This window comes from Lissotriton vulgaris, chromosome 11 (assembly GCF_964263255.1).
Source record: "Lissotriton vulgaris chromosome 11, aLisVul1.2, whole genome shotgun sequence".
Taxonomy (NCBI): domain Eukaryota; kingdom Metazoa; phylum Chordata; class Amphibia; order Caudata; family Salamandridae; genus Lissotriton; species Lissotriton vulgaris.
Genome location: NC_141699.1, coordinates 98,613,500 through 98,638,183, shown reverse-complemented (window position 1 = coordinate 98,638,183; position 24,684 = coordinate 98,613,500). Strand labels below are relative to the sequence as shown.

Genomic DNA, 24,684 nt, shown 5'->3' with positions numbered 1-24,684 from the left:
TTCCCTACAGATGTGGCATGGCTTAAACATTAGTTTTAAGGGGAGACATCACTGCACACAGTCAAATATTTACAGATATTTCCTTCTGGAAAAATGCGGGGCAAAGTGGGAACCAGAGGTTTGGATCCACGTTGAAGGGCGCAGAAAAAGAGGAACTGACAGCGTGCAAAGGATGTGCCTATATGCAAGTGTGTAAACATGGTGCCGATATGTGTGCTCAGCGATGGGACTTGCAGATGGGACTATGCCACCACAGAGTATGATGGCATCGCCTGTCAGCGCATGGAAGGTATTTCAGAAATAAATCTAGATCCAGTGTCGCACCAGGGAGGATTCAGAAGGTGATAAATTTGTGGTTAGAAGTGTCCATCAAAAATTACATCTTTTCATAATGCTCTGCCACTGAATGGAGTTTCCACAGACCTGCAAAGAAAGCCTCCTTCCATAGTAGTTTAATCTGCTTTGGAACAAAAAGTATAACAGAATTCATTAAAACTCCTTGCCATGTCACGCTAAAAGGCCAAGATCTGGCCAGTTAATCACCCCTGTGAGAAAGGCAATTGTGCATAGGATAAATGTTTCTCCCATAAGAGCCATCTACATTGCATAATCAGTTTCCCCTAAAACCTTTAGCCTTGCTTTAGCATATTCAAGCAGCAGTCACATTAAGTGTTTAAACTTGGATTAAGACATTTCACTTTGTTTTCACATTTTCACTCCAATGTACCTGTCAGCATTAAACAGTTAGAAACTAACGCAATTACACTTTTACGTGTCACTCAATTGTGCACTACAACCTACAAAGTATTGTGTCGCACAATGTAGGCAAAGGGGAAACGCGTTACTCACTTTCAACACAACATGCAACACACAGTAAGGCGGACAGTGCACTGGTTAATAGTTGCAGGCTACTGACTTGTCTGGAGCAAGACCACTTCCGGTTAACAAGAGCTCCACTGGTGGGGATGGACAGGTCAATTTTAACCTACTGTATGACTTCTGATACAAACATCTTGCTCAATACAAGGTACACAATAGATGGGAGAATCAGTCAAAATAAAAGTCTCACTGGAGAAGGGATATGGATTTTACAAAGGGAGAGTGGCTAATGGGCATGGAAAGCAGAAGAAACTTTCTATTAAGCTAGAGGAAATGTTACAAAATAGAAGATCTGGGAGGCCTGGTGGGTGTGTTTTTGAATGATACAGTCTTTACTATGGTGAGAGAGCTTATTAAGTGAAAAATCTATAAACCCTGTTGATTATGGCTGACGTGAGGATTAACTTTGCAACTGACTAAATGCGGATAATTGTAACATTGGTAAATTTTTAAAAACAATAAAACAATGTACTTAAACAGAAGCCTTAGAATACAAAATGTGCAAATGGATTATCTTGAAACCCCAGATATTAGCACTACCACATACCAAATATTAGTATTTGGCTGACACCGCCTAACCCATGCACCAGCTCCGCTGAACAAATGCATTTCCAGATCCACATAGACCATACCTCCACCCTCAGAGGCACCCTCGTCGACCGACCCCCCAGACACCCCCCCAGTTCAACGACTCCATCGTCGACTTGACCAGCATGCACGCCCTAACCTCCACCGACTACATCCTCCTCAGAGACCTGAACTTTCACCTTGAGAACAACGACAACAACATCTCCACAACCCTGATCGATAACCTTGGACTGAAGCAACTCGTCACAACGCCCACCAACTCCGCCGGCCACATGCTCGATCCAGTCTTATCCTCAAGCCCGCACGTCTCCGTCAGCCACACCACCGAGCTCCTCTGGACCGACCACTGCTGCATCCACTTCGCCTTCCAGAAGTCCACCACACACCACCGCACCCAACAGATCCCCCGCTGTGGCTGGAGCAAAATCACGAAGACCAACTACACGCAAACCTTGCTCTCAGCCCACCCACCGAACCCTCCAACACATGACGATGCTGCCCACAGCCTCAGACGCTGGATCGAGGACTGCGCCAACACCCTCGCCCCGCTGAAGAAAACCCCCCACAGAGACACCAGGAAGAGGGCCAGCTGGTTCACCCCAGAACTCCTAGCCTCCAAGCAAGCCTGCCGGAAACTAGAGAAGAAATGGCACAGTGAACAAACTCCGGACAGCCACGCAGCACACAAGGATGCCATCCGCAACCACCACCACCTCATCAGGGCGGCCAAGAGGACCTCTTTCAAAGACCACCTCGACAAAAACACACACAATAGCAAGGAGCTCTTCAACATCGTGAAGGAACTCTCCAACCCCAGCTCCAACACCAACAATATCCTGCCATTACAAGCCCTGTGCGACTCCCTCACCACCTTCTTCCACCACAAGATTGCAGACATCCACGACAGCTTCAACACCCAGACCAACAGACAGCAACACAACAGACCCTCCGCACACCATCGACCACGACCCTCTGCTAGCCTGGGCCAGCGTGAACATCGATGACACCATCGAGACCATGCGCACAATCCACTCCGGCTCTCCGTCAGAACCATTCCTGCACCACATCTTCAACAGAGCAAGCAGCTCCATCGCACCCCACCTGCGCAACGTCATCAATCTCTCCCTCGAGATCGCGACCTTCCCAGAGATCTGGAAACACGCAGAGATCAACGCCCTACTCAAAAAACCTAAGGCAGGCCCAAGAGACCTCAAGAACTTCCGACCCGGGGGCGTGGCTAAGATGGCGGCTCGGTAGGACGTGTTCCGCGGTGGCTCCCCAGGCCTGATCCCCCGACAGGGATTTTTGCGGACCATCGCCCCGACCGAGCCGTCCACCGTTCGCGGACAGGGTCCTGGCAGGCTCCTGAGGCCAGGGAACCGTTGCTGAGGCTTGGGGACGGCGAGAGGCGCCGCGGAGCAGTGACGCCGGTAGCCGCCGGAAGGCGCGAAAAACACTGACCCAGACCCCGGAGTTTGGAGACCTGGTGTGGCCCCCCACGGCCTCGCTGTTACGGGTGAGGAGGAGTCGGGAACTCTGGTGGCATCGGCGGGGCCCGTGGAGCGCCGCCCTGCAGCATCAGACCGGGGGTCTCACGGAACGGTGGCGGACTGAGCAGCGCCGGGTCCGTCGGCCTCCGGAGCTACGCAAGTCCCCGGCGTGGGCCTGGTGGGGGGAGACGCGGCCAGAGCCCAGGATCGGCAGCAGAGGCTGGTTGGCAGGGCGGCTACTGCACTGAGCGGACACTCCGGCGGGGGCCGGGAGAACCCGGGGACACACCAGCGGGAGCAGGGAGAGAAGACGCCCCCCGCGACGCACTGACAGTCTCCAGGGCCCAGGTGGGGGTCGACGGCTGGGCCTTGCCATCTTGGGAGCGGAGGTGAGCGGCAAACGAAGGGCGGCCTGGGAGCAGCTGGGGTGAGACTGGCAACCCCCCCCCCTCTGGCAGGAGAAGCACGCCCTACGACAGGGATCCCCAACGGGGCCCCACACAGAGCGACCCCGCAGGCAGCAGCATCACAGCGCAGAAGGAGGCCGGTGGCTCCAAGCTTGTCAGCGCAGACTGCCGGTGGGTCCACGTGGGAGTGGGGCCGCATCCGGCAGTGGAACACTTGGCCCACCCCGGGACATACCAGCACCCGGAGCCGGGTGGGGAGCGCGGAGGCCCGAGCCGGGGTCGCCCAGGCCACAAGGATAGAGCGCGGCGGAGCCTTGGGGACAGTTCGAGGAGGCGGCGGGCCCCGAGGGGTGGAGACCCGTGCCGGCTGACAGACCAGGGCCTGGGAATCGTCCAGAGGAGCCGTGACCTGCAAAGCGCACAAGAGGGGGCAACTGCATAAGGGCCTTTGGCAGAGGCTCCAGAGACAAGGAACCTGACGGGGCGCGGTACCGAAGGGCGGCACGAGTAAGGGGGACCCCCCCCACCACACGACCCGAGCACACCAGGGAGTCCTGCGGTGGCACCCGGGGGCCAGACCGGGCTGAGGCATAAAGCTGGGACTGGGTCCACCATGGCGACCAACAGCCGCAAAGGGAACCGCAACATCACGGAGATGCTGGCCAAAGGACCCCCCAAAACCGACAAAAGCCCGGATAAGCCGACTTTGGGCCCCCCCCCAAGGGGAAGGATCTCCCAGAGGGCGAGACACCGGCGACTAAGGCATTTATGGAGGCCCTCTTCACCTCCTTGAAAGAAGATATTCAAACTTTTCGGCAGGAAATGACTGGGGAATACAAGGAGCTCCGGAGAGATGTCGACGATCTGGGGGAGAGAGTGGCTGCCAAAGAGCTCTCAGGTCAAGCAAGAAGTGAGGAAATAGAACTCCTCCGGCAGGAGATTGTCCGCCTCCACGACCAGCAGTTGGACCTCCAGACCCATACGGAGGACCTGGAGAACCGCTCCAGGCGGAATAACATTCGAGTCCGGAACGCGCCGCTCAAGGCAGAGGGGGACGACACGGCGGGGTACCTACAAGCGCTCTTCCGGATGGTGCTGGGAGAGGAGGACGACTTTGTAATTCGCATCGACAGAGCCCATCGGGTGGGCCCGGCCCGCCGGTCCCAGGGCCCCCTCCCGGACATCCTGGCCTTTCTGCCGGACTACCCCTTGAAGGAGAGCATATTGAGAGAGGCACGTCACAAGCAGCCCCTCCGCTTCCGAGACCATAATGTGGAACTTTTTCAAGACCTAGCAGCGACCACCCTACAGAAAAGGAGGGTGTTTAGGGTTGCCTACGCAAAGAGGGAGTCCCCTATTCCTGGGGGCACCCTTTCCGTCTCGTCTTTAAGTGGAATGGCACCCTCCACCAGTTGCGTTCCTTGCGGGACACCTGTGCAGTGCTGGGCATCCCCCACGAGGAACCGTCCAAAGATGACACAGGTGAACGACGGTCCCGTCTGGCTCCCCTGGGACGACGGGGGACGGCTGGCAGAAAGTGCGTAGAGACAGGCAGCGGAAGAAGAATCTCAAGCCCGACCCGGACACGATGGCCCTGGAACAGGCCGCAGCGATCCACGAAGTATCTAAAGACACCGGCGCCGAGTCCTGAGTCGTCTCCAGGGAAGGTCGTCATCAGCTAAGTTTTCACTCCTGGAGGGGGGAGGGTCGGGGGGCCGAGAGCCGCCACTGCCACACACCCACTCATTGACTCATTTACCACAGGCCTGGACTATCTAATGATTGGCCTGGGACTATGTTCTCCAGTTGGGGGGGGGGGGAACGAGGGCGAAGGCTGGGGGGGGGAGTTGGGGTTGGGGGGGGTGAGGGGGGGGGGAGCTCGGTGTGTTCACTCTAGGTTAGCGTCAGGGACTCGGGGTAGGGCGGGCGGGGGTCTCGCGTCAGGGCAGGCAGGACGCTCATATCCCCATGGCTGTTGACAGCATACGCATCCTCTCCCTTAATGTAAAGGGGCTCAATAACCCTATCAAACGGAGGGCAGTTCTCTCACTCCTTGAGCGCTCTGAGGCCGAAATCTGTCTGTTACAAGAAACGCACCTGTTAGCGAAAGATTGGCATCGCATGAAAGCAAGGTCATTCCCCCACCAATTCTACTCCACGACCAACGAGAAAAAAGCGGGCGTAGCTATACTGGTGGCCAGACACTTTAGAGGGCGAGTGGGGAATAAGGTGGCTGAGATCAGGGGCAGACTCCTAGCGCACACAATACATATAGGCACCTCTTCCTTCACGTTAGGTTCCATTTATGCACCCAACACCAAACAAGAGGTCTTCTTGAAGGGAGCGCTGTCTGAGGCGCTGTCGGGCGATATGAGGCTTGTGTTGGTGGGAGGGGACTTGAACCTGGTTATGGACAATGAGCTGGACAGGTCCGGGAAGAGATTTGGGGACTCCGGGGCACTGTCGGAGACTGGGAAGCAGTGGCTAGGGGACAGAGGGCTGATTGACATTTGGCGGGACAAGCATCTTACTGCCCCGGGGTACACCTTTTATTCACCTGTACACCACACATACGCCAGAATAGACCACTTCCTGGGCTCCGCGGACGTGGTCCCCATGGTTCAGGACATTGACATAACACCAGCGGCACTTTCAGACCACGACGCGGTGGTCCTTCACCTGACAGTCCAGCGCACACCCCCCCATAGAGGTAGGTGGCGACTTAGGGAGGGTCTGCTCTCCCGCAAGGGGGTGGTGCAACAACTGTCCCAAAGCATTACCACCTACCTGGATCATAACGACACCGAGGAGGTGACCCAGGCGACACTGTGGGGGGCGCTGAAGGCAGTCATCAGGGGCGAGATCATGGCAATCTCGGCGGCGGACAATAGGGAGCGCAAGGAACGGAGGCGGGATTTAGAGACGCAGGTGCTGGAGCTGGAGCGTGTTCACTGCCGGACGGGCGCCCCCCGGATTTGGCGCAAGCTCAAAGCGGCCAGGGCACAATTGGTGAGTCTAGATCTGGACAGGGCAGAATATGCGGCGCTCCGCCTTCGCCACACGTACTACGTAGGGGGAGACAAGACGGGCCGCTTGCTGGCTAGCAAACTTAAGGCCAAAACTGTCCGCTCCCAGATCCCAGTGATACGCGGTGTAGATGGCGACGAGGTCCGGGAGGATGACCGCATAGCGGAGGCTTTCCGAGCTTTTTACGCGCAGCTTTATGCTGCAGACCAGGCCGTCGGGGAGGAGGCGGGGAGGGCCTACCTGGAGACTATGGAGGTCTCTGCTCTTAATGAATCGAACTCCACGGCGCTGGACGCCCCTTTCCGCTTGGAGGAAGTCATAGCGGCCATCGCCCGTCTCAAGCCCTTGAAAGCCCCAGGGTGGCAGGATGCTACACTTCCCCTAAGGCGACCATCAAAGTCAATGGGGTTAGCTCCAAACCATTCGACATCCAGAGAGGCACACGTCAGGGCTGCCCGCTCTCACCGCTCCTATTCGCTCTCTATATTGAGCCGTTTGCTCAGCGGGTTCGGGACAACAATGCCATTACCGGGATCAGGTTCGGGGGCGTGGAGCAAACCATTAGCCTCTATGCGGACGATATCCTTGAGGCGGTGGATAGCCCGAGGATCTCCCTGCCGGCCTTCCTGTCGGAAATGACCGCGTTCGGTGAGGTGTCAGGCTTCAAAATGAATGTACAGAAGTCCGTTGTCCTGCCATTAGGTAGCAACACCCGGCCTGCTGACAGGGCATCGTTGCACATAGGGGGACTCGAGGTCAGCACCACCATACAGTATCTTGGGATAGACCTGACGCCGGCGACTGCCCAAACGGTCGACCTTAACTACGCTAAACTACTGTCACGAGTTCAGGGGGACATAGCGCGGTGGAAACAACAGCCGCTCTCGTGGCTGGGTCGAGTGGCAGCCATAAAAATGTCCCTTTTGCCCAAGATCCTCTACATCTTCCAGACTATCCCAGTCACCCCCCCTCTGGGGATGCTGAAGAAGCTACAGGACACCCTGCACCACTATGTTTGGGCAAATAAACGGTCCAGGCTGCGGCGCGACTTGGTCACGAGGGTGACGGCGGAGGGGGGCTTGGGGGTACCGGACTTGAGGCGCTACTTTCAGGCGTCTCAGCTTAGATTCCTCCTGGAGTGGTCTAGGCCGACTTCGGAGAAGCACTGGTTGTTCCAAGACAGGGCCATGGCGGGCCTGCCCCTTTGGAAAGTTCCCTTCCTGGCGCGTCCGGATAGACCGCCGTACCTTAAGAAATCCCCTATCACCAGGACTCTTATGCAAGTATGGGATGCAACCGCGGCCCCGAGGGGCCTGACAACCTTTCCCTCCCCCATGACACCCCTGCTGGTTAACCCGGCGTTCCCCCCAGGCCGGTCGCCGAGCTCGTTCCCTCAATGGCGACAGTCCGAGTGCCGCTCCGCAGGCCACTTGTTCGACACAGAAGGCTTTTTGACTGGGGACATAGTGATAGAGGACTACACACTAGATAAGCCACTCCGCTACCAGTACTTCCAGCTCAGGCACTGGCTAACGCACGTCGATGTGGCGCCTCTGGCTGGTCGTCCCCTTACCCCCTATGAGCGATGGATCATGACCAAAACATCGGACACAAGGTCCATCACTGAACTATATCTAATGCTGTCCCCGCCTCCCCCTGCGGAGAAATCAGCCGGGCAGCGGCGCTGGGAGAAGGAACTGGGGCGCACTCTTTCAGATAAAGAATGGAAAGACATATACTACCGTGCCCACCACACGGCCAGGAATACAGCTAGCAAGGAGGCGGCGGTAAAGATCGCCTATTACTGGCACCTTACGCCTGAACGCCTACACCAGGGGAACCCAGGCAAAGACCCCAAATGCTGGAGAGGGTGTGGACACACGGGGACCATGCTACACATTATGTGGGAATGCATCGAGGTACGGGACTACTGGGAGGCGGTACTTAAAGATATAGACACCCACTTTGACACCGACATTCCGCGCTTCCCGGCCTACGTGATCCTTGGACTCCCAAACAACCTGACGTTCCCACTCAAGTCCTTACGGGGGAAACAGATGGGATTGGCGATGGGGGCAGCATCCCAACATGTCCTGTCGCTATGGGGGACCACAAGGAAGCCCACACACACGGGGTGGTTACACAGACTGTGGTATATCATGGGGATGGAGAAGATACAGGCCTCGCTCACACAGACGTCCGACACTTTCAGAGAAATATGGCAGCCTCTCATCTCTCTGCTCTCCCAAGAATTTACGGAGCTTACATGTCCGAAGTATCTCAGGGTACTGAAACTGGCGGAAGGGTTTCGAGATGAGACAACCAGAGTGGAACATAAGGTCTAGCCTGAACCCCGAATAGTCACTTCTAAGCGCTACAAGGAACACACTGGCCTGGGGGGGGGGGGGTGGGGGGGGGGTGAGGTAGGGGGGGTAGGACACTGTTGGGGTGAGTTGGGGCGGGTGGGGCTCTGGGGTGGGTGGTGGAAAAGAGTTCTGGTGGACACTGTGGGGCATGACCCCCACTATGCGAGCATACATGAACATTTGGCCCCGTCTCGCTTAATAGATGTACGGTTGGGTTCTGTGCAGTGTTGGGGACGGGTGCAGCAGCTTTGCCTCCTGTTTACTTTGGTTCACTGTATGTATGCAATAGCTCTGTGGAACTCAATAAAAATATATTTGATCAAAAAAAAAAAGAACTTCCGACCCATCTCTCTGCTCCCCTTCCCGGCCTAGGTCATCGAGAAAACCGTCAACAGACAGCTAACCCGATACCTCGAAGAAAACAGAATCCTGGACCGTTCCCATTCAGGGTTCCGCAGCAACCACAGCAGCGAGACTGCCCTCATCGCCGCCAACAATGACATCAGGACCCTGCTGGACAACGGCGAGACCTCAGCACTCATCCTCCGAGACCGCTCTGCCGCTTTCTACACCGTCTGCCACCGTAAACTATGCGCACGCTTCCACGCCGCAGGGATGCGAGACAAGGCTCTGGATTGGACCACCTCCTTCTTCTCCGGCAGAACCCAGAGCGTCCGTCTCCCCCCATTCATTTCCAAAGCCTCCAAGATCATCTGCGGCATACCCCAGGGATCCTCCCTCAGCCAGACGCTGTTCAACATTTACATGGCCCCGCTCGCACATGTAGCCCGACAGCACGACCTCAACAATCTCCTATGCAGACGAACCTCAGCCGATCCTCTCCCTCACCAAGGACCCCATCACCGCCAAAGCCAACCTCCATGAAGGAATGAAGGCCGTCGCCGACTGGATGAAGACCAGTCTGGGGCCGTCTGAAGCTGAACTGGGACAAAACGGAGGGCCTCATCCTCTGCTCCAACCCTTCATTCTGGGACGACTCCTGGTGGCCGACAGCACTGGGGGCAGTCCCGACCATGCACGCAACCTGGGAATCATCCTCGACTCAACACTCTCAATGACCAAGCAAGTCAACGCCGTCTCCTCCTCCTGCTTCAACACCCTCCGCATGCTCCGCAAGATCTACAGATGGATCCCAACAGATACAAGAAAGACAGTCATCCAGGCCCTCGTCAGCAGCAGACTTGACTACGGAAATGCCCTCTACGCGGGAGCCCCGACCAAGCTCATCAAACTACTACAACGCATCCAAAACGCCTCACAGCAACATCACCCCCCCACTGAGAAACCTGCACTGACTCGCCGTCAACAAGAGGATATCCTTCAAGCTCCTCAACCAAGCACACAAGGCACTCCACAAGACCGGCCCAGCCTACCTCAATAGACGGCTCTTTTTCTACATCCCCAACCGCCAGCTACGCTCCGCCGACCTCTCACTCGCCACCTTCCCGCGCATCCGAGGAACAACCACCGGTGGGAGATCCTTCTCCCACCTCGCTGCCAGGACATGGAACACCCTCCCACTGAGCCTACAACAGACCCGAGACCTGCAAACCTTCAGGAAGATACTCAAGATCTGGCTGTTCGATCAGTAGAGCCCCCGCCCCCAGCGCCTTGAGACCCTCGCGGGTATGTAGTGCACTTTACAAATGATTGATTGATTGAGTATGCACAACTATGAGGTTTAAAGCAAAGATGTCAAGCAACATCTTATTCCCAAGATGAACATCTCAGTTCTTAGGCTCTGTGATGATTAATCTTAGAACTAGCCATGTTAAACCGTATAGTCCTCCTTTTGTTCCAGCTGAGAAACAAGCTAGATATGGCCCTTGAAAATCAACTTAGGCATACTTTCATCATTAGGCTCCCTTCCATCCTCTATGCTTCTCTGCCGATTACCCATAAAAGCAATTCCTCGACAGAGATGCATGGGTTCAGGGTCACAACCATCCAGGTTCAAGCTCTTGTTGGGACAACATTTTCTGGTAGCAATGTGATTCAATATAAGCATAGTTATCCAAACAGCTGCAATATGACCAACTGGGGATTTAGTTCAATTGAAACTCATGACAACAAAATCAAACTTTTAATGATGACTTACCAAGAAGCTCAGCAAGTTCTGGTGAAACAAAGTCAGCGCTTCATATTACACATTATGTCAAGGCTCATTTTGACGTTCATTACTTCAACATCTACAAAAGTAGTCTGAATGCCCTATGCTTTGATAAAGACAGGATTTATTTGTGAGTAGGTGATGTATACATACCATTTACTTAGTAATGCATTCTTCCTGATACACATGCAAAAATTGTCAAAGTTTTAGACAACTTTGATCAGCAGCCTGAAATTTAAAGTTGAGTGCTCGGCTGGTTTCTTTTTATTGCGAACAATGAAGACTTAGCTAGAAGTAAAATTAAATGCCTTCACGTTTCACCTTTATATGCAGTATTCCGCGAATCACAACTGCTCAACTCAAAGACCCTCTGAGAGGGATCAACTGTCTATGTACATTCCAGATGAATTAAGGAAGGAATTTATTCAGAGATCCCCTACGTTAAGCAATCTGAGGGGACAGTGAGACAGAAAATATATAACATGGTAGCCAACTACAAACGTGAAAGTTTGTATGATGCTTCCTAACAAGGCACTCCTTAGTGATGGACTGTCAGTAACGTGTTGCTTAAGAATGCCTCTTCTACGTTAGGCCTGCTCAATCACTTACCTTGATTGGAACAACGCCCAGAGTTTGCAGTTGACACCACTTCTTTCTTCCAAGTAGAATGATCAGGAGAAGGGGCTACAGTTGCCATTTTCATCTGCTGGCAGAGGCGGGTTTCTTGAGGTTGAAATCCAAGACCGCCCAAGGGAGTCGCCACCTCCTCATCCTCTGTTAAGATGTAAGACCATAAACAAATTAGCTAGAAAATACGCAAATATATAAATCACTCTTTGTGCTAGCTCCCTGGATGCCACAATGATAATGCCGAGTTTAAGATTTTATAGTAATGTCAAAGAATTGAGACAGACTACATCTGCCTTGAGAAAAGGGGGCTTTGGAGTACCCAAAGACAGTACTTAAAATGCTATAAATTCAAGAAGACACCTCAAATCAGTGTGTGTCACGTACACTCTACAAGTTAATGCAAGGTAATTATCCTCTGTTCTGTTCTACACAACGGTGTTGCACACCTCAAATAATCCCTGGCATTCTTAATTCAAGCGTAACCACAGTTATCTGCATTTATAAAATGTATATTCGTAATCACTGGCAACGCAATGGCAAGTAGAACACACTTTTACCCTTATTATTTCTGTGCTCAGTATATATTCACCAACTGCTCGGAGGATACCAATCGTAGTTTACAGTGCTAAACAAAAACCCAAATACATAAAAATACTTGCATTGATACCCACTTTTCTTCAGTGGTCTTTGTAAGATGCACGAATGGCAGTAGACCCTCACCCATCTCTTTGCTTAGCACTGACATTGCAAACCTTGACCCACCTTCGATCCAGAGAAGGCTCATTTTGGACCTAAACAATAGTTTTAATTCCACTTTTACTGGATGTGCTCAGGGATAAAATACTAACATGTCATCAATCTTTTTGCAACAGGCTATGGCCCTGGAAAGGAACATCTACACATAGTGTTTAAAGATCTCTAGTTAAGAAGCAAATATTGCTGGTACCAAAAAAAGTGTTCTGTAATCCAAATGTGCACCGCAAATAGTTACACTGCTAAATTATTTGTTAGATCTGATACAAATTTCACAACAGCAAACAGATGAGAAGGGATATGACCAATCCCTCTTTAGAAAACAGGAAGAGCAGCCAGGAAATGCTTCATCTGTGACACCATTAGGACCTTTCCAAGGAAGATTCAACAAAGCTTCTAGTACAGCGATCGCAGATCACAATGGATAAGTTCCTTTCTGAAGATACCAAAATGAGAATCGTCTCCACTTGTTCATGCAAACCACTGTGATGCACAGTAGAAGCTACAGAACAACATCTGAAAAACCTCAGACAACTCAGCCTTTAAAAAAACATGGGTGTTTACCTAAACTTGGGTAAAAATTCCTCTCTCCCATTTTTGGACAGACAAGAAACCTCTTCAATGGTGGTCTCCAAGGGTGGAGGCTCACCAAGAGAATACCACGTTTTCCTTGCCCAGTTCACTTCAACCACAGTCATGGTAGACACAAACATGTTCATGTCCCCACTGCTGGGACCAAGACTGATGGACCTTAGTAACCACCTAAGCTGCATTGCCATACAGAAAGAAGAGAAAATAGCATTTTGTTATTGGTGCTATCTCCAGACTGGGAGCAGGCCCAGTGGATGTAGTCTGTTGAGAGGCTGACGTCTTGTGACAGGACTGGCTTGAGGAAGAGCAACCAGCAGCCCTGAGGAACTACAGATGTTTGAACCAGGACCAATGATGAAGAAATGGGACCATCGGGAGAGCTTCAGCAGTGATTTTCTTGCTGAATTGTGTTCCAATTGGCAGATTCTCAGAAAAGCACCTTATCTTCAGATGGAAAAGAGCGCTGTATTGTGAACCTCGATGCAAGGAGCACGAGACTCTGTTTCTCATACACGTGACACTGAGAGAACCCACCTTAAATTTCTGGTACACCTGTCTGTAAGTGATGCTAACTTCTCTCTGGTGGGTATTATCAGCAAGCCGAACATAGGACCCTTTGTACCATCCTTCTACAACATACTGTGCTGAGACTTTTCATAGATAAATATTTGAATCATCCTAGTCCTATAACGCTGCTTGGCAGTCGGATTACCCAATGTGAGTCTGTGTCTATAGTCCTTTCAGTGCCACCAGCACAACGTAATTTTATACAGGTCAAAGATGTGCCAGCTGCAAGATACAAATACATCTCCATGCACCCTTTGAATGAAGTATAGTGGGTGTCTTACTCAAGTCAGTACTAAGAGTCATGACTCTTCACTGAATCAGACACCCATATTTCCACTACAGCACCACCTCTTTTATCAATCAGTAGCAACACACTACCTTTTAGACCATGTTAATCCATTTGGGTCGATGACTAGGGCACCCTCTTTAGTTTAGGTTAAAAAGAATACATTACAAAGCCATGCATGCCGAAAAGCATCTGCTGATCAAAAACCTATTTGTTTATGCCCATTGTCTGTACTTGCCTCTGCTCCACATATGCTTTGATGCGAACTGTGCCCAACACGGACCCACAAGTACCCTTCCAAGTCGCAGATCCCAATGCATCTTGACCAGTCTCTAACCATTAGTGACCGGCAAGCATGCTTTGCAGTCTCACAGAACACAATAAAGTAACCCTAAAGTAAATCTTCACGAAAGGTAAAAATTCTTGGGCGGACGCCCTATTCATTGCCTGCACCTTGACTTGTCCAACTGGCGGGATTTCAACCAGGAATTTTAAAAACCATTTTAAAGAAACAAGTAAGAATATTATCCAAGCTCGATGATATGAGGCTAATAGAGTTCTCCCGCAGCAATATCGGGCTCTTAGCCAGCCTCTATAAGGATAAATTGAGACAGCCATAAATTGACTCAGCTTTGAATAAATCCATTTTAAAGCAAATTCTGTCAGTCAGACTCATGGTACTGCCAATAAAAGACATAAATATTTGCTGGAAAGCGCTAGAGGCGGTTACCAATTGCAGACTGTGCCATCAGCACAAGGAATCTTTGGCCCACTTTGTTTGCATCTGCCCCAGATTGAACCATGCACGCTGCACTTTATTAAAACCTTTGTTCTTACAATATGGCAGTCATACCTGTTCAGATGCAATGAAACTTCTTTTTAATTTGGAGATCCCTATGGAACTGGCCAGACTAGCAAAATATGCACGCCAGCCTAAAGAACTTATAAGTAAAGATCGAGCCATGGAATAAAGGCTGATCACAGTTTTAAGCTAGCAAATATATATCAAATATTATGGTCTCTTAATTTTATGCCTTTGGTTATTGTTCAATATCTGTAAAATGAAATAATACAATGTTGTTTTTACCAATGAGCTAAGAAGGCGCGGGGATGGATACACCACGCCCTGCCTTTTGTAACAATTTTTATTAATTGAAACAATAAAAATTATTAATTCGGTCTCAGATTATCATATATTATGACCTTAATCACTGGTTCGCATGCAGTGTATACTTGGCTCTGATGCCCAAATATCCATACATCCCAAGCAGTCACTGTCTATAATGACCTGGTGAGTATCCTGCCCCTACTCTGTAGTTTATTCTGATCCAAATATGTTCTAGCAGTCTTTGATGAGCAGTGAAGGCGGTAAATTTGCACTTACTTCCATCCTCCACAACAGTGCTTAATTGTGATGATGGGTCTATTTTGAGCTCTGATTCCAGTACATAATCCATAGTCCTCAACCAACAGCAATGCATGTAGATTCAGTGCTGCTCGCTCTCCTAGGCACTAACTCAAGGACATCCTGACTGACCAATGCAGAGAAAGGAATGTCGTCTGTCCAAAACCGTGTATACTAATTCAGATATACCCTGTGCCCCAAGGCTATCTTTCGACAGCAGTAGCTCATATATGAGCAGCGGGGTCTTTTCATGACAGCTGCCAAACTTACCATGTGTGAGGTAGGACATGCTGGATACTGTTTTGGTAGACAGGCCCCGTTGCTGCTCAGAATCCCTTGGTGCTTCAGCAACTGCAGCCACAGATGATGAGGCAGAGGAGGACGATGACGAGGAGGAAGATGTCGGCTTTGTTTTGGGTTGGAGGTCTCCGAGCCGGAGGAGGTTGTCAGTTGCCACCAGGTCCGTACTGAGGGGTGTCAGGAGCACAGACACTGGTGTCAAAGGAAAGAAGATATCTCTGCTCTCTTTTGTGTGCTTTGGGGTTGATGGTGTATCGCCTGTTGACTGAGCACAAAAAAAATCAACATGAGGATAGGCCTGTCCCAACTTAGAAGTCTCAGAAGCAGGCATGCAAAAAGTACAATGTAATTCCATAACTGCAATGCATGTGCCACACCGATGTTAAGAAAAATCTATGTAAACAGTGACTTATATTTTATTTCTTTAGAGAAACAGTTTGTAGTTCATTCACTGTAGCCCTCCCTCTATTAGTACAGCTCCATACTATGGACTACTGATTGGTAATTACAGGGCACCAGCCTTACACATGCAAATAAATTATTTTACTTTTTTTTTTTAAAAACACATCGTAATCTAATTTTCGGGTTTTGAGAATTTAAAATAAAGCCTTCTCCTTCCATCTTCCTCTCCCCGCACACGCCTCTGATGTGACGATAAAGACTGAGCCTCCCTCCAACCTATGCAAAGCATGCACACTGAATAGCATGGTGGTGGGATTCACTGCAGGCTAATAAATATGTTTGGAAAACACTTTGCTCCTGCACATTAACATGCACTGAAAACACTTGAGAAAGGCTTCTTCGTTCATTGGAAGAATAAAAGGAGGCAGATATCAGAGTAGGCCAATGAGTACTTCAGATCAGTTTTCACAAAAGCATATGTTACTTGTAAAAATAGAGCAGAAATGGGGATGGTGGCCTTTTTTAGTGATAACTGATGTCCATAGCCACTGGGCATTTCCTTTTTTTTAGTGCTAGTTGAAATCATGCACATAGAGAGCAACCCCTGCCCCCCCTCCTACGTACTAACCCTAAATCAATTCACAAAGGCAGCGTTAGCCCTCAATGATTGGAGGGTGACACAAAACTCCATAAGCAAAACAGTGTTTGCTGTGCTAATAAATTTGTCCTCAACTCTGTACCACACTAAAAACAAAGTTCATAACTACAATAGAAATCTGCATAGGAACTTTCTCAGTGAAAAAATGAAACACAACTAAACTAAAATCCACTACATTACGATTTTCACAAATAGTTCAGCCTCATTTTGATGCCTTTTCTAGGTTTAGTGAATTTTGGTTCAGCAAAAACTGGAGCTCTTCTAAACACAATAGGGAAATGAAGGAAATTGTTTAACCCTAAATAAAAAAAAATAAGAAAACAATAAAAACACTTCACATGCTCTCTAACATGTTCTCTTTATCTGTTTAAAATAGCAAAGCATCCCATAGCTTTGCAAAAAAAAAAAAAAAGAAAAAAAAGAAAATTGGGATTTTTAAAAAAACAAGCTTTCAAGACCTCAGAACGGACGACACAGCAGAGACGCTCGGATCGCTGCAACAGACAATCAACAACCAGTCGTCGTGGTAGGGGAAGACTGAGACCTCCAACTTGCGCAGATGAGCTGCGACCACCGCCATCACCTTCGTGAACACCCGTGGGGCGCTGGTAAGGCCGAAGGGAAGCACGGTAAACTGAAAGTGCTCGTGGCCTACCGTGAACCGCAGGTAACGCCGGTGGGCCGGCAGGACGGGGATGTGGAAATACGCGTCCTGCAAGTCCAACGCTACCATCCAGTCTCCTGGGTCTAGGGCAGCTTAGACCTGAGCTAGAGTCAGCATTTTGAACTTCTCCTTCCGGAGGAAGCCGTTGACGTTCCTCAGATCCAAGATAGGGCGTAGGCCCCCTTTGCCCTTCTTGGGTACCAGGAAGTAGTGGGAGCAGCAACCAAGTCCTACTTCTGGCCCAGGAACGCGCTCGATGGCCCCCTTGGCCAAGAGGGCCGGAACTTCCTCCTGCAGGAGCCACAAGTGATCCCCCGATACGCGGAGGTGTTGCGGTGGCATGGCTTGAGGAGTCGCCTCGAAGGGGAGGGAGTAGCCCCTCCGGACGATCTGCAGCACCCACCTGTCCGAAGTGACAGTGCGCCAGTGAGAGTGGTGATGGCGAACCCTGCCTCCCACTGGCGTCACATGGGCCGAAAAGCACGGACTAGCAGGGTTTAGAGGTGGATGCCGCGGGGGCAGGTGTGGACTGACTCCGCCTGTTTCCCCGACCGCCTCCGCGGCGATTTCCACGGCCGCCGCCACGCTGGACGATAGTTTGCGGCGAGTGGCAGGCGGCGCGTGTGGGGACGCCCCTTCCTTGGCCACGAAAGAAGCAAAAGGCACCCGTTTGCTGGCGCGGGGCCGAGAGGCCCAAGGACTTGGCCGTAGCCCTGGAGTCCTTAAAGCGCTCAAGCCCGTGGTCTGCCTTGTCGCCAAAGAGGCGACGGCCATCGAACGGCATGTCCATCAGAGTGTTCTGAACATCTGCCGAAAAATTGGCGGATCTCAGCCAGGCGTGGCGTCAGACCGCCACTGTCGTAGCCATCGCTCTGCCCAGCGAGTCAGTAGTATCCAGTCCACACCTGATGGAATACTTGGCTGCGTCCTGGCCCTCCACAAGGGCTTGGCCGAGTTTGGCCCGTACCTCCAACGGACACTCTGGCAGCACTTCCGCCACCGTCTCCCACAGAGAGTGGGTGTAGCGGCCCAAGAGGCATGCGGTGTTGGAAGACCGCAGTCTTAAACTAAGGAATATCTTCTTGCCATAATTCTCGTACCTCTTGGATTCCCTGTCCGGAGGGGCCGACGGGAATGCGGTCTGGGAATTAGAGGCCTGGATGACCAAACTCTCGGGGGTGGGGTGGGAGGACAGGAAACATGGGTACCCTGCGTCGCCGGGCCCGAGGGCACCGGCGGTGTCGGGATCGTGGGGCCCTGCGGCGCCGGGCCCGAAGGCGTCGGGGCCGAAGCACCCAACGGCGTCGAGGTGTAAGCCCCCGACCCACTAGGGCCCCCAGACGGGTTCGCTGGGCCCGAAGGCGCCGCGGAACCCGTCGGAGGAGAAAGGGACCTCATGGCCATGAGGAAACGCTCGATCTCCACCGGTGTCGCGTTCAGCCCAGGGACCGGAGGGTATGGGGCCGAACGCGTCGCCCGCGACTCCCGAGGAGCCGCGTGTGCGGTGTCACCCGAACCCCCGGCCGCATCGCGCGAGCGTCGGGGGGAGTCAGAAGAGCGATGATGCCTCTTCGACTTCTTATGCTTCTTACCTGACGACTTGGACCCGGAGGAGTGGCGCCGACTCCCGGAACTGTGACGGCTCCGTCCCCGCGACCTGTCCCTCGACCTCCCGTGGGACCGGGACCGGGACCTCACATGGCGCGGGGCCGACTGCTGGAGTTCAAGGCACCTGCGGGACCGCTCCCGCCTGGATTTCTCGAAAGGACCCGACAGTCGGGGCAGGTCTCGTCGTCATGGTCGACGCCCAAACACGTCAGGCACAGGCGGTGGGGGTCCGTAACCGACATGGTACGGTCGCACTCGTCGCAATGCTTGAAGCCGGGCATCCCTACGGCACCGTCGGAGTCGTACAGACTTCGAAATGGATCAAAAAGATCACCAAAAACGTAGTCAAAAATTGACTAGGGTAACTGCTCTTTCCAGATCTGCGCTGGCTGGTGCGGAAAAAAGAAGAACTGACGTCAGCACGCGGAGGCGGCATCTAAGTACTCCGACGACGTCATCACGGCGCCCACGACGCCGGCGACGGACGCGGAGCCGCAGACGACGCCTACCGACGCGTAAGGGCACTGCTACGCAAAGGTTTCCGGATCCAGTCTGACGCCTGGGGATATTCTATGGTAAGGAATCTATCACTAACGTGTCTCTTTCAGATACCTAAGGTACCTACTAGGGTCTCACAAGGGTAACCTAGTAACCAATCTGGAGTCTACCTAATGTACATGCAATCAGTTTAGAGAGGAAACAACTATGCTGGAGTCCTGGTTAGCAGGGCCCCAGACAGATTAAAGTCGATAAATCAGTGAAACACAGCAAAAAGTGGGGGTAACCATAGTAAGCAGATCCGACTCTCCTACACTAGGGACTTATGAGGGTGCACCAGTTGCCAATTGTGCAGGTACAAAAGTACTTAACAAAGCCATTTCGGGGGATAGAGCACTGATGCTGGGGTCCTGATAAAGCAAACACAAGGAGATGATGGACGGAGAGCTGAAACTTTTCAGACACTCACCCCCAGTCACAGATCTGGGTTGAATCCATCATCATTCTTTAGCTCACTTCGCCACCGCAGTTCAGACCGAGCTATATGTAAATCAGTCTTGACCCTGTGCCTCATGGTAACCATGAAAGCAAATCCTACTTTGCTACAGGCAAGACTATAGCATGGTGAGGCGCCTTGAGACCCTCACAGGCGTGTAGCGCGCTTTACAAATCCCTGATTGATTGAAGACTTGGGAAGAGGGGCTGTGCGATGCAGCAGGAAGTTGAGAAAGAAGAAAAATAGAGACAACACTTCATTCAAAGTCCATCTCATTTGAAAGGGAAAGGGTGAGGAGTGAAGGGGCGTGGAGGGTGGAACGTACACCTGTATGGTTAGGCACAGTCGGTAGAGGTAGAAAGAAGAGGAACCCCCATCAGTATGTGATTGAAGGGAGGTAAAAATGGGTCTGAGTGTGGGGGTAGTGTTGCTTCTTACAGCACAAAACACTCAGCCTGAGCATTACTTTTTCAGAAAATAGGTAAAAGAAATATAATTTATGCCTCAGGCTGGGTAAGATGATCAATTAACAGCACTTTTTTCCCATACAACTGTTTAAAATGCACCTATCTAACCCTACTCAAAGCTCTCCATGATAGGGCTGACTTGGCCTTAGTTGCTTACTGTGCGTGAATCCTGCAGCCTCTGCGAAGCTGTCCGAACTCTGATAAAACCGGGCAGTAAACCTGTACATTATGTTCCCGAGACATTCAGAATGTCTTCATATCAGGGTTGATTTGCACACTCTACCCTGCCTTTACTTGGTGAAAATATAGCCTACTAAAACGGTTTCCACTCCACAGATTACTTCCTCGTCTTTAAGTAGCCACTTCCTAAGTATTCACATCACGCTATGGTTGTTAGTGAAATGGAATACAAACTAAAGGAAATACTAGGGAACTAGTTCGAACTAAATTTGGTTGATCTATTTTGGAATTTCTGTAACTTCTGGTGAACTTTGCAAAACATTTATATGTGTGCACACAATGGTATTTGTAAAGGGGAAATCATCTCACGGTAGACATAAGCTCAAAACATTTGTCAACACTTTCTAAGTACTTCACAGAAGAGAGTAGACTTCACTGTTACCCATCTCCAAAGAGAATAAAAGGCTATTAAAAAAAACTGGGAGTGCTGGGTGCTTCAGACACTTATGGCAAATGAGGATTTTAAGAGTTTTGGTACTACACAAAAATGGCATAACTTTTCTTAAAATCAGTGGGAAAATTTTGTGGACTAATATACAGGACAACATTGGGAAAACTCGTGAATTTTCATTTACAATCCATAATTTTCACAGCAATTCAGTTTCTTCTGGTCTACTTTAGATTTTACTCAGAATTCTGAATCCTTAAATCTTGATTGTTCCAAATACATTTACATTGTTTATGCAAATAGTATAACAAATTGTCAACAGATACAGCCACGGCCAGCAGATTCAGCCAACGCCTTGTACACAGTCACCCGCAGATTTAGCCAACGCGTTTGTTCACAGTCACCCGCAGATTCAGCCAACGTGTTGTTCACTGTCATCCGATTCCTCAGGGCTCACAATTGATATTTCTTGAGACTCTTCATGATTACCAATATATTGCCCACCATGTCCTTCTAATCAATCATTTTCACATACTTTTCGTTTTCTAAGTTATTGATCAATGTCTCGAAGGTGCCAGCATCCATAGCATTTTCCTGAGAGCTATAGGGAAATATACCAGTTCCTGGCTACCTAATTATATGCACTGATATGAATTGATTGACTTAAAAAATGAGTAAACTGTAAAGACGCTTCTACCGTAAGACAGGGTATCATCTGAGAAAGATACATTGAGTGATAACTAAGAAAAAGAAAAGTATGTGAAAAAGATTGATTTGAAGGACACAGTGGTCACTATATTGGAAATCACAGCCGCTTACTGTTGACCTTGGACCTTTGTACACACGGGGAGAGCTTGTGGATCACCAGTTAACGCCAGGACCATCCGGGGAGAGATCGAACTTTGGCCGGTTGTGGGCGCGGGACTGCGAGTCCCAGCAGGACTAGCGCTGGACCTAATAGCGCACCTGTGACTCTTCCCGCCCCTCTCTGCCCCCTGCTGCTGCTGCTCAAAAACGGCTCGCGGCCCCCGCTCTGCGGGAGCCGCTCGCAGCCGCTTACTGTTGACCTTGGACCTTTGCACACACGGGGAGAGCTTGTGGATCACCAGTTAACGCCAGGACCATCCGGTGAGAGACCAAACTTTGGCCGGTTGTGGGCGCTGGACTGCGAGTCCCAGCAGGAATAGCGCTGGACCTAGCAGCGCACCTGTGCCTCTTCCCGCCCCTCTCCTCCCCTTATTTAAATCCATTCAAACGCGCGAACGCGGGACGGAGCTCGGGGTGAAGCCCGGGCAAAGGGCGGGCCGTTTGAGGCCGTTCGAGGGCTGGCGAGACTGGACTGGGCCACCCCTTTTTCTTTTTTCCTTCTTCTCCTGTTTCCCTTTGCCACTCTCTAAGCAAAATGGTGGTGACTAGAGGGAATAAAACGAAGGCCCCGGGTAGCGTGGGCAAACTGCTTGGTCCTATGGATGATTTTATAACAAAGGCAAATACATTCCTAGACCAAAGCATATCACTGATAGAAGAAAGGGTATCTCTAGATCTAGCTTTTGGCAAAAGATCCTCCTTGGGTAATTTGGCTGATGCTAGAACACCAGTCGTAGGGACCACCAATGAAGGGGCGAGGGCGAGTTGTGAGAGACGTAGCTTGCCTAACATTGCGGATTTATCTGTGTCTCAGCTTGCAGACTCACAGCTAAGCACAGACTTAGAGAGAACACCTGAATTACTACCTCAAATCCCTACACAAACGACTTCTCTGGAAAGAATCCAGGCAAGGGGAAGGAGGGAGGGCGCGATAAGCAAGAGAAAGAATGATCAAAAAAACCCTACCTCTAATACGATGGATCACATTTCTAGTGCCCCACAGGATCCACCCCCCAGAGTCGAACACTTAGTAGATCCTGCGCTAATACATCACACCGAGCTTGATACCCCCACCCCTGTTAACTTGGTTTCCCCTACCCTATTATCTACTAATAAGAGACCATGTGATGGTGATAATTTACAGCTGTTAAATAAGATCGGTGAGCTATTTAAACAATCTCTGCTTCCAGTAGACCAAAGGTTAACACAGTTGGAGTTTCAGATATCTAAGTTCGTTAAACTCCAACAACATAACCAATTAGCAGGGGCCCAAAAAACAGGGGGCAATAATTACAAAAAACAACCTCCTATAAAGCCTGTAAATGCCCCTCCGAAACCAGCAATTGCCCAAAAGAAAGTACCCCAAGCTGTAACACCTACTGTGCCGACTACCATGAGCACACAGAATCCAACTACCAAGGTACCTTCTACCCTGTCACCGGGAAATCCCCACCCATCAATCACACCTACATTAAACTTAGAGGCAACAAACAAGACTATAAACAAAACAACATCTAAAACACCGGCGCCTCAACCCTTGGCCCCTAATCCCCTGGCCCCTAAAGCTAACAGAAACATCTCCAGAGGTCCCGGGGAGGCCAGACTTCCAGTCGATTTGCCACCTGAGGCCTCACCGTATGTAGTGGTCATGACTGGCGTGCCAGAGCTAGCGGACCACAATACGGAATCTGGCTGGTCCCTGAAAAACAAGGCACAACATTGGTTACAGACCAATCGTCCCATCACTCCAACTTGGCATGCAAGGATCTTGTCAGTACGTAGGACACTATGGGTGGGTAAAGCTAGAAAAAGATTCCTGGGGATTGTACCGTGATTACCTTTCAAGACCCCCGCATAGCAGATTATATCTGCTCTTGGGAAGACACAAACGCAAACGGTGGTATAAGTGTCAAACCACTCTCTTTCTTTTACCCTTCAAGACAATCGAATGGCTTCTTCCAGGACTATGATCCTCCATGGGCTCCACCAGCCCCTCGACAGGTCGATTTTTTTAATACTGGACATCATGGGGGCCCCAGACTCGAGAGCAAGATAATTCTTGGCATCTAGTGGGTCCACGTTACCAGGGAGGAGGCTGGAAAGAATGGAGGCCTCATATGCAGAGGACGGTTCATAGAGAACCGCCCGTTGGGAACCGTGGTATAATATCCCGCTGGCAAACAGATACAGTGGACTTGAAATGGTCGATTGACCATCAACTGAAACTGCACCTATTAACTTTAATTCTCCCCACTCCACTCCCAAAATAAATACTCCCCCGGCACCGATAGAAGTAGTACCACTAAAAGACGACACACTGCCAATACCCATCCTCTTTTGGAACGTGGCGGGTCTGCGCATCAAGATTGAGGACGGGACGGCTCAAAACTTCTTAGAACCTTACAAAATAATCTGTCTTCAGGAGTCATGGTCCACAACAGAGCTTCATCTTCTAGGATACAAAATATTTTTTATCTCAGCTGTGCGTAGCATAACAGGCAATGCCCAAAGGAGGGCTAATAACGTACATAGCGAATACTTTGAACCACTTAAAAGTGTCCATTGTCCATTCTGGTCCTAACTGTCAAATTCTTTCTCTTTCCTTTGTGAATAAGGAGACCATTCTTTTGACCAACTTCTACAATAATTTAGAGGAAGAGCAATTCATGACTCTTCTCAGGAACATATATGAGAGACTAAGTCAACTCTATCAATGGAAAGGTAGACATGGGGCAACTCACTTATTATGGGGAGGGGATTTCAACCTTCATCCGTGCCCACTGGCGAATTTACACTGCTGTGGGATTGTGGATGAATTTGAGGCCCCATTAGTCCATTTCACTCATAGTAAGGCGGGGAACGCCTTAAACAATGTGCTCTCCGACTTGGACCTGCAAATTGCTAATCGTCCAAGTTCGGACTTAAATTCCCTTAACCCGACCTACGTGGGCAGAGGTCACCAAACGACAGTTGATT

At 50.6% G+C, this 24,684-nt stretch overlaps 1 protein-coding gene across 4 annotated transcripts in view; it reads right to left on the bottom strand.

Annotated features, from left to right (window-relative positions):
* CABIN1 (calcineurin binding protein 1) overlaps nt 1-24,684 on the bottom strand; it is a 1,446,726-nt gene that overhangs the window by 82,373 nt on the left and 1,339,669 nt on the right. For all 4 annotated transcript variants that reach the window (XM_086942778.1, XM_086942776.1, XM_086942775.1 and 1 more), the window contains 2 exons: nt 15,391-15,685; nt 11,498-11,662 (listed from right to left, as the gene is read on the bottom strand). In XM_086942778.1, the coding sequence (XP_086798904.1) occupies nt 11,498-11,662; nt 15,391-15,685 (460 nt within the window). The remainder of the gene's footprint in view (nt 1-11,497; nt 11,663-15,390; nt 15,686-24,684) is intronic.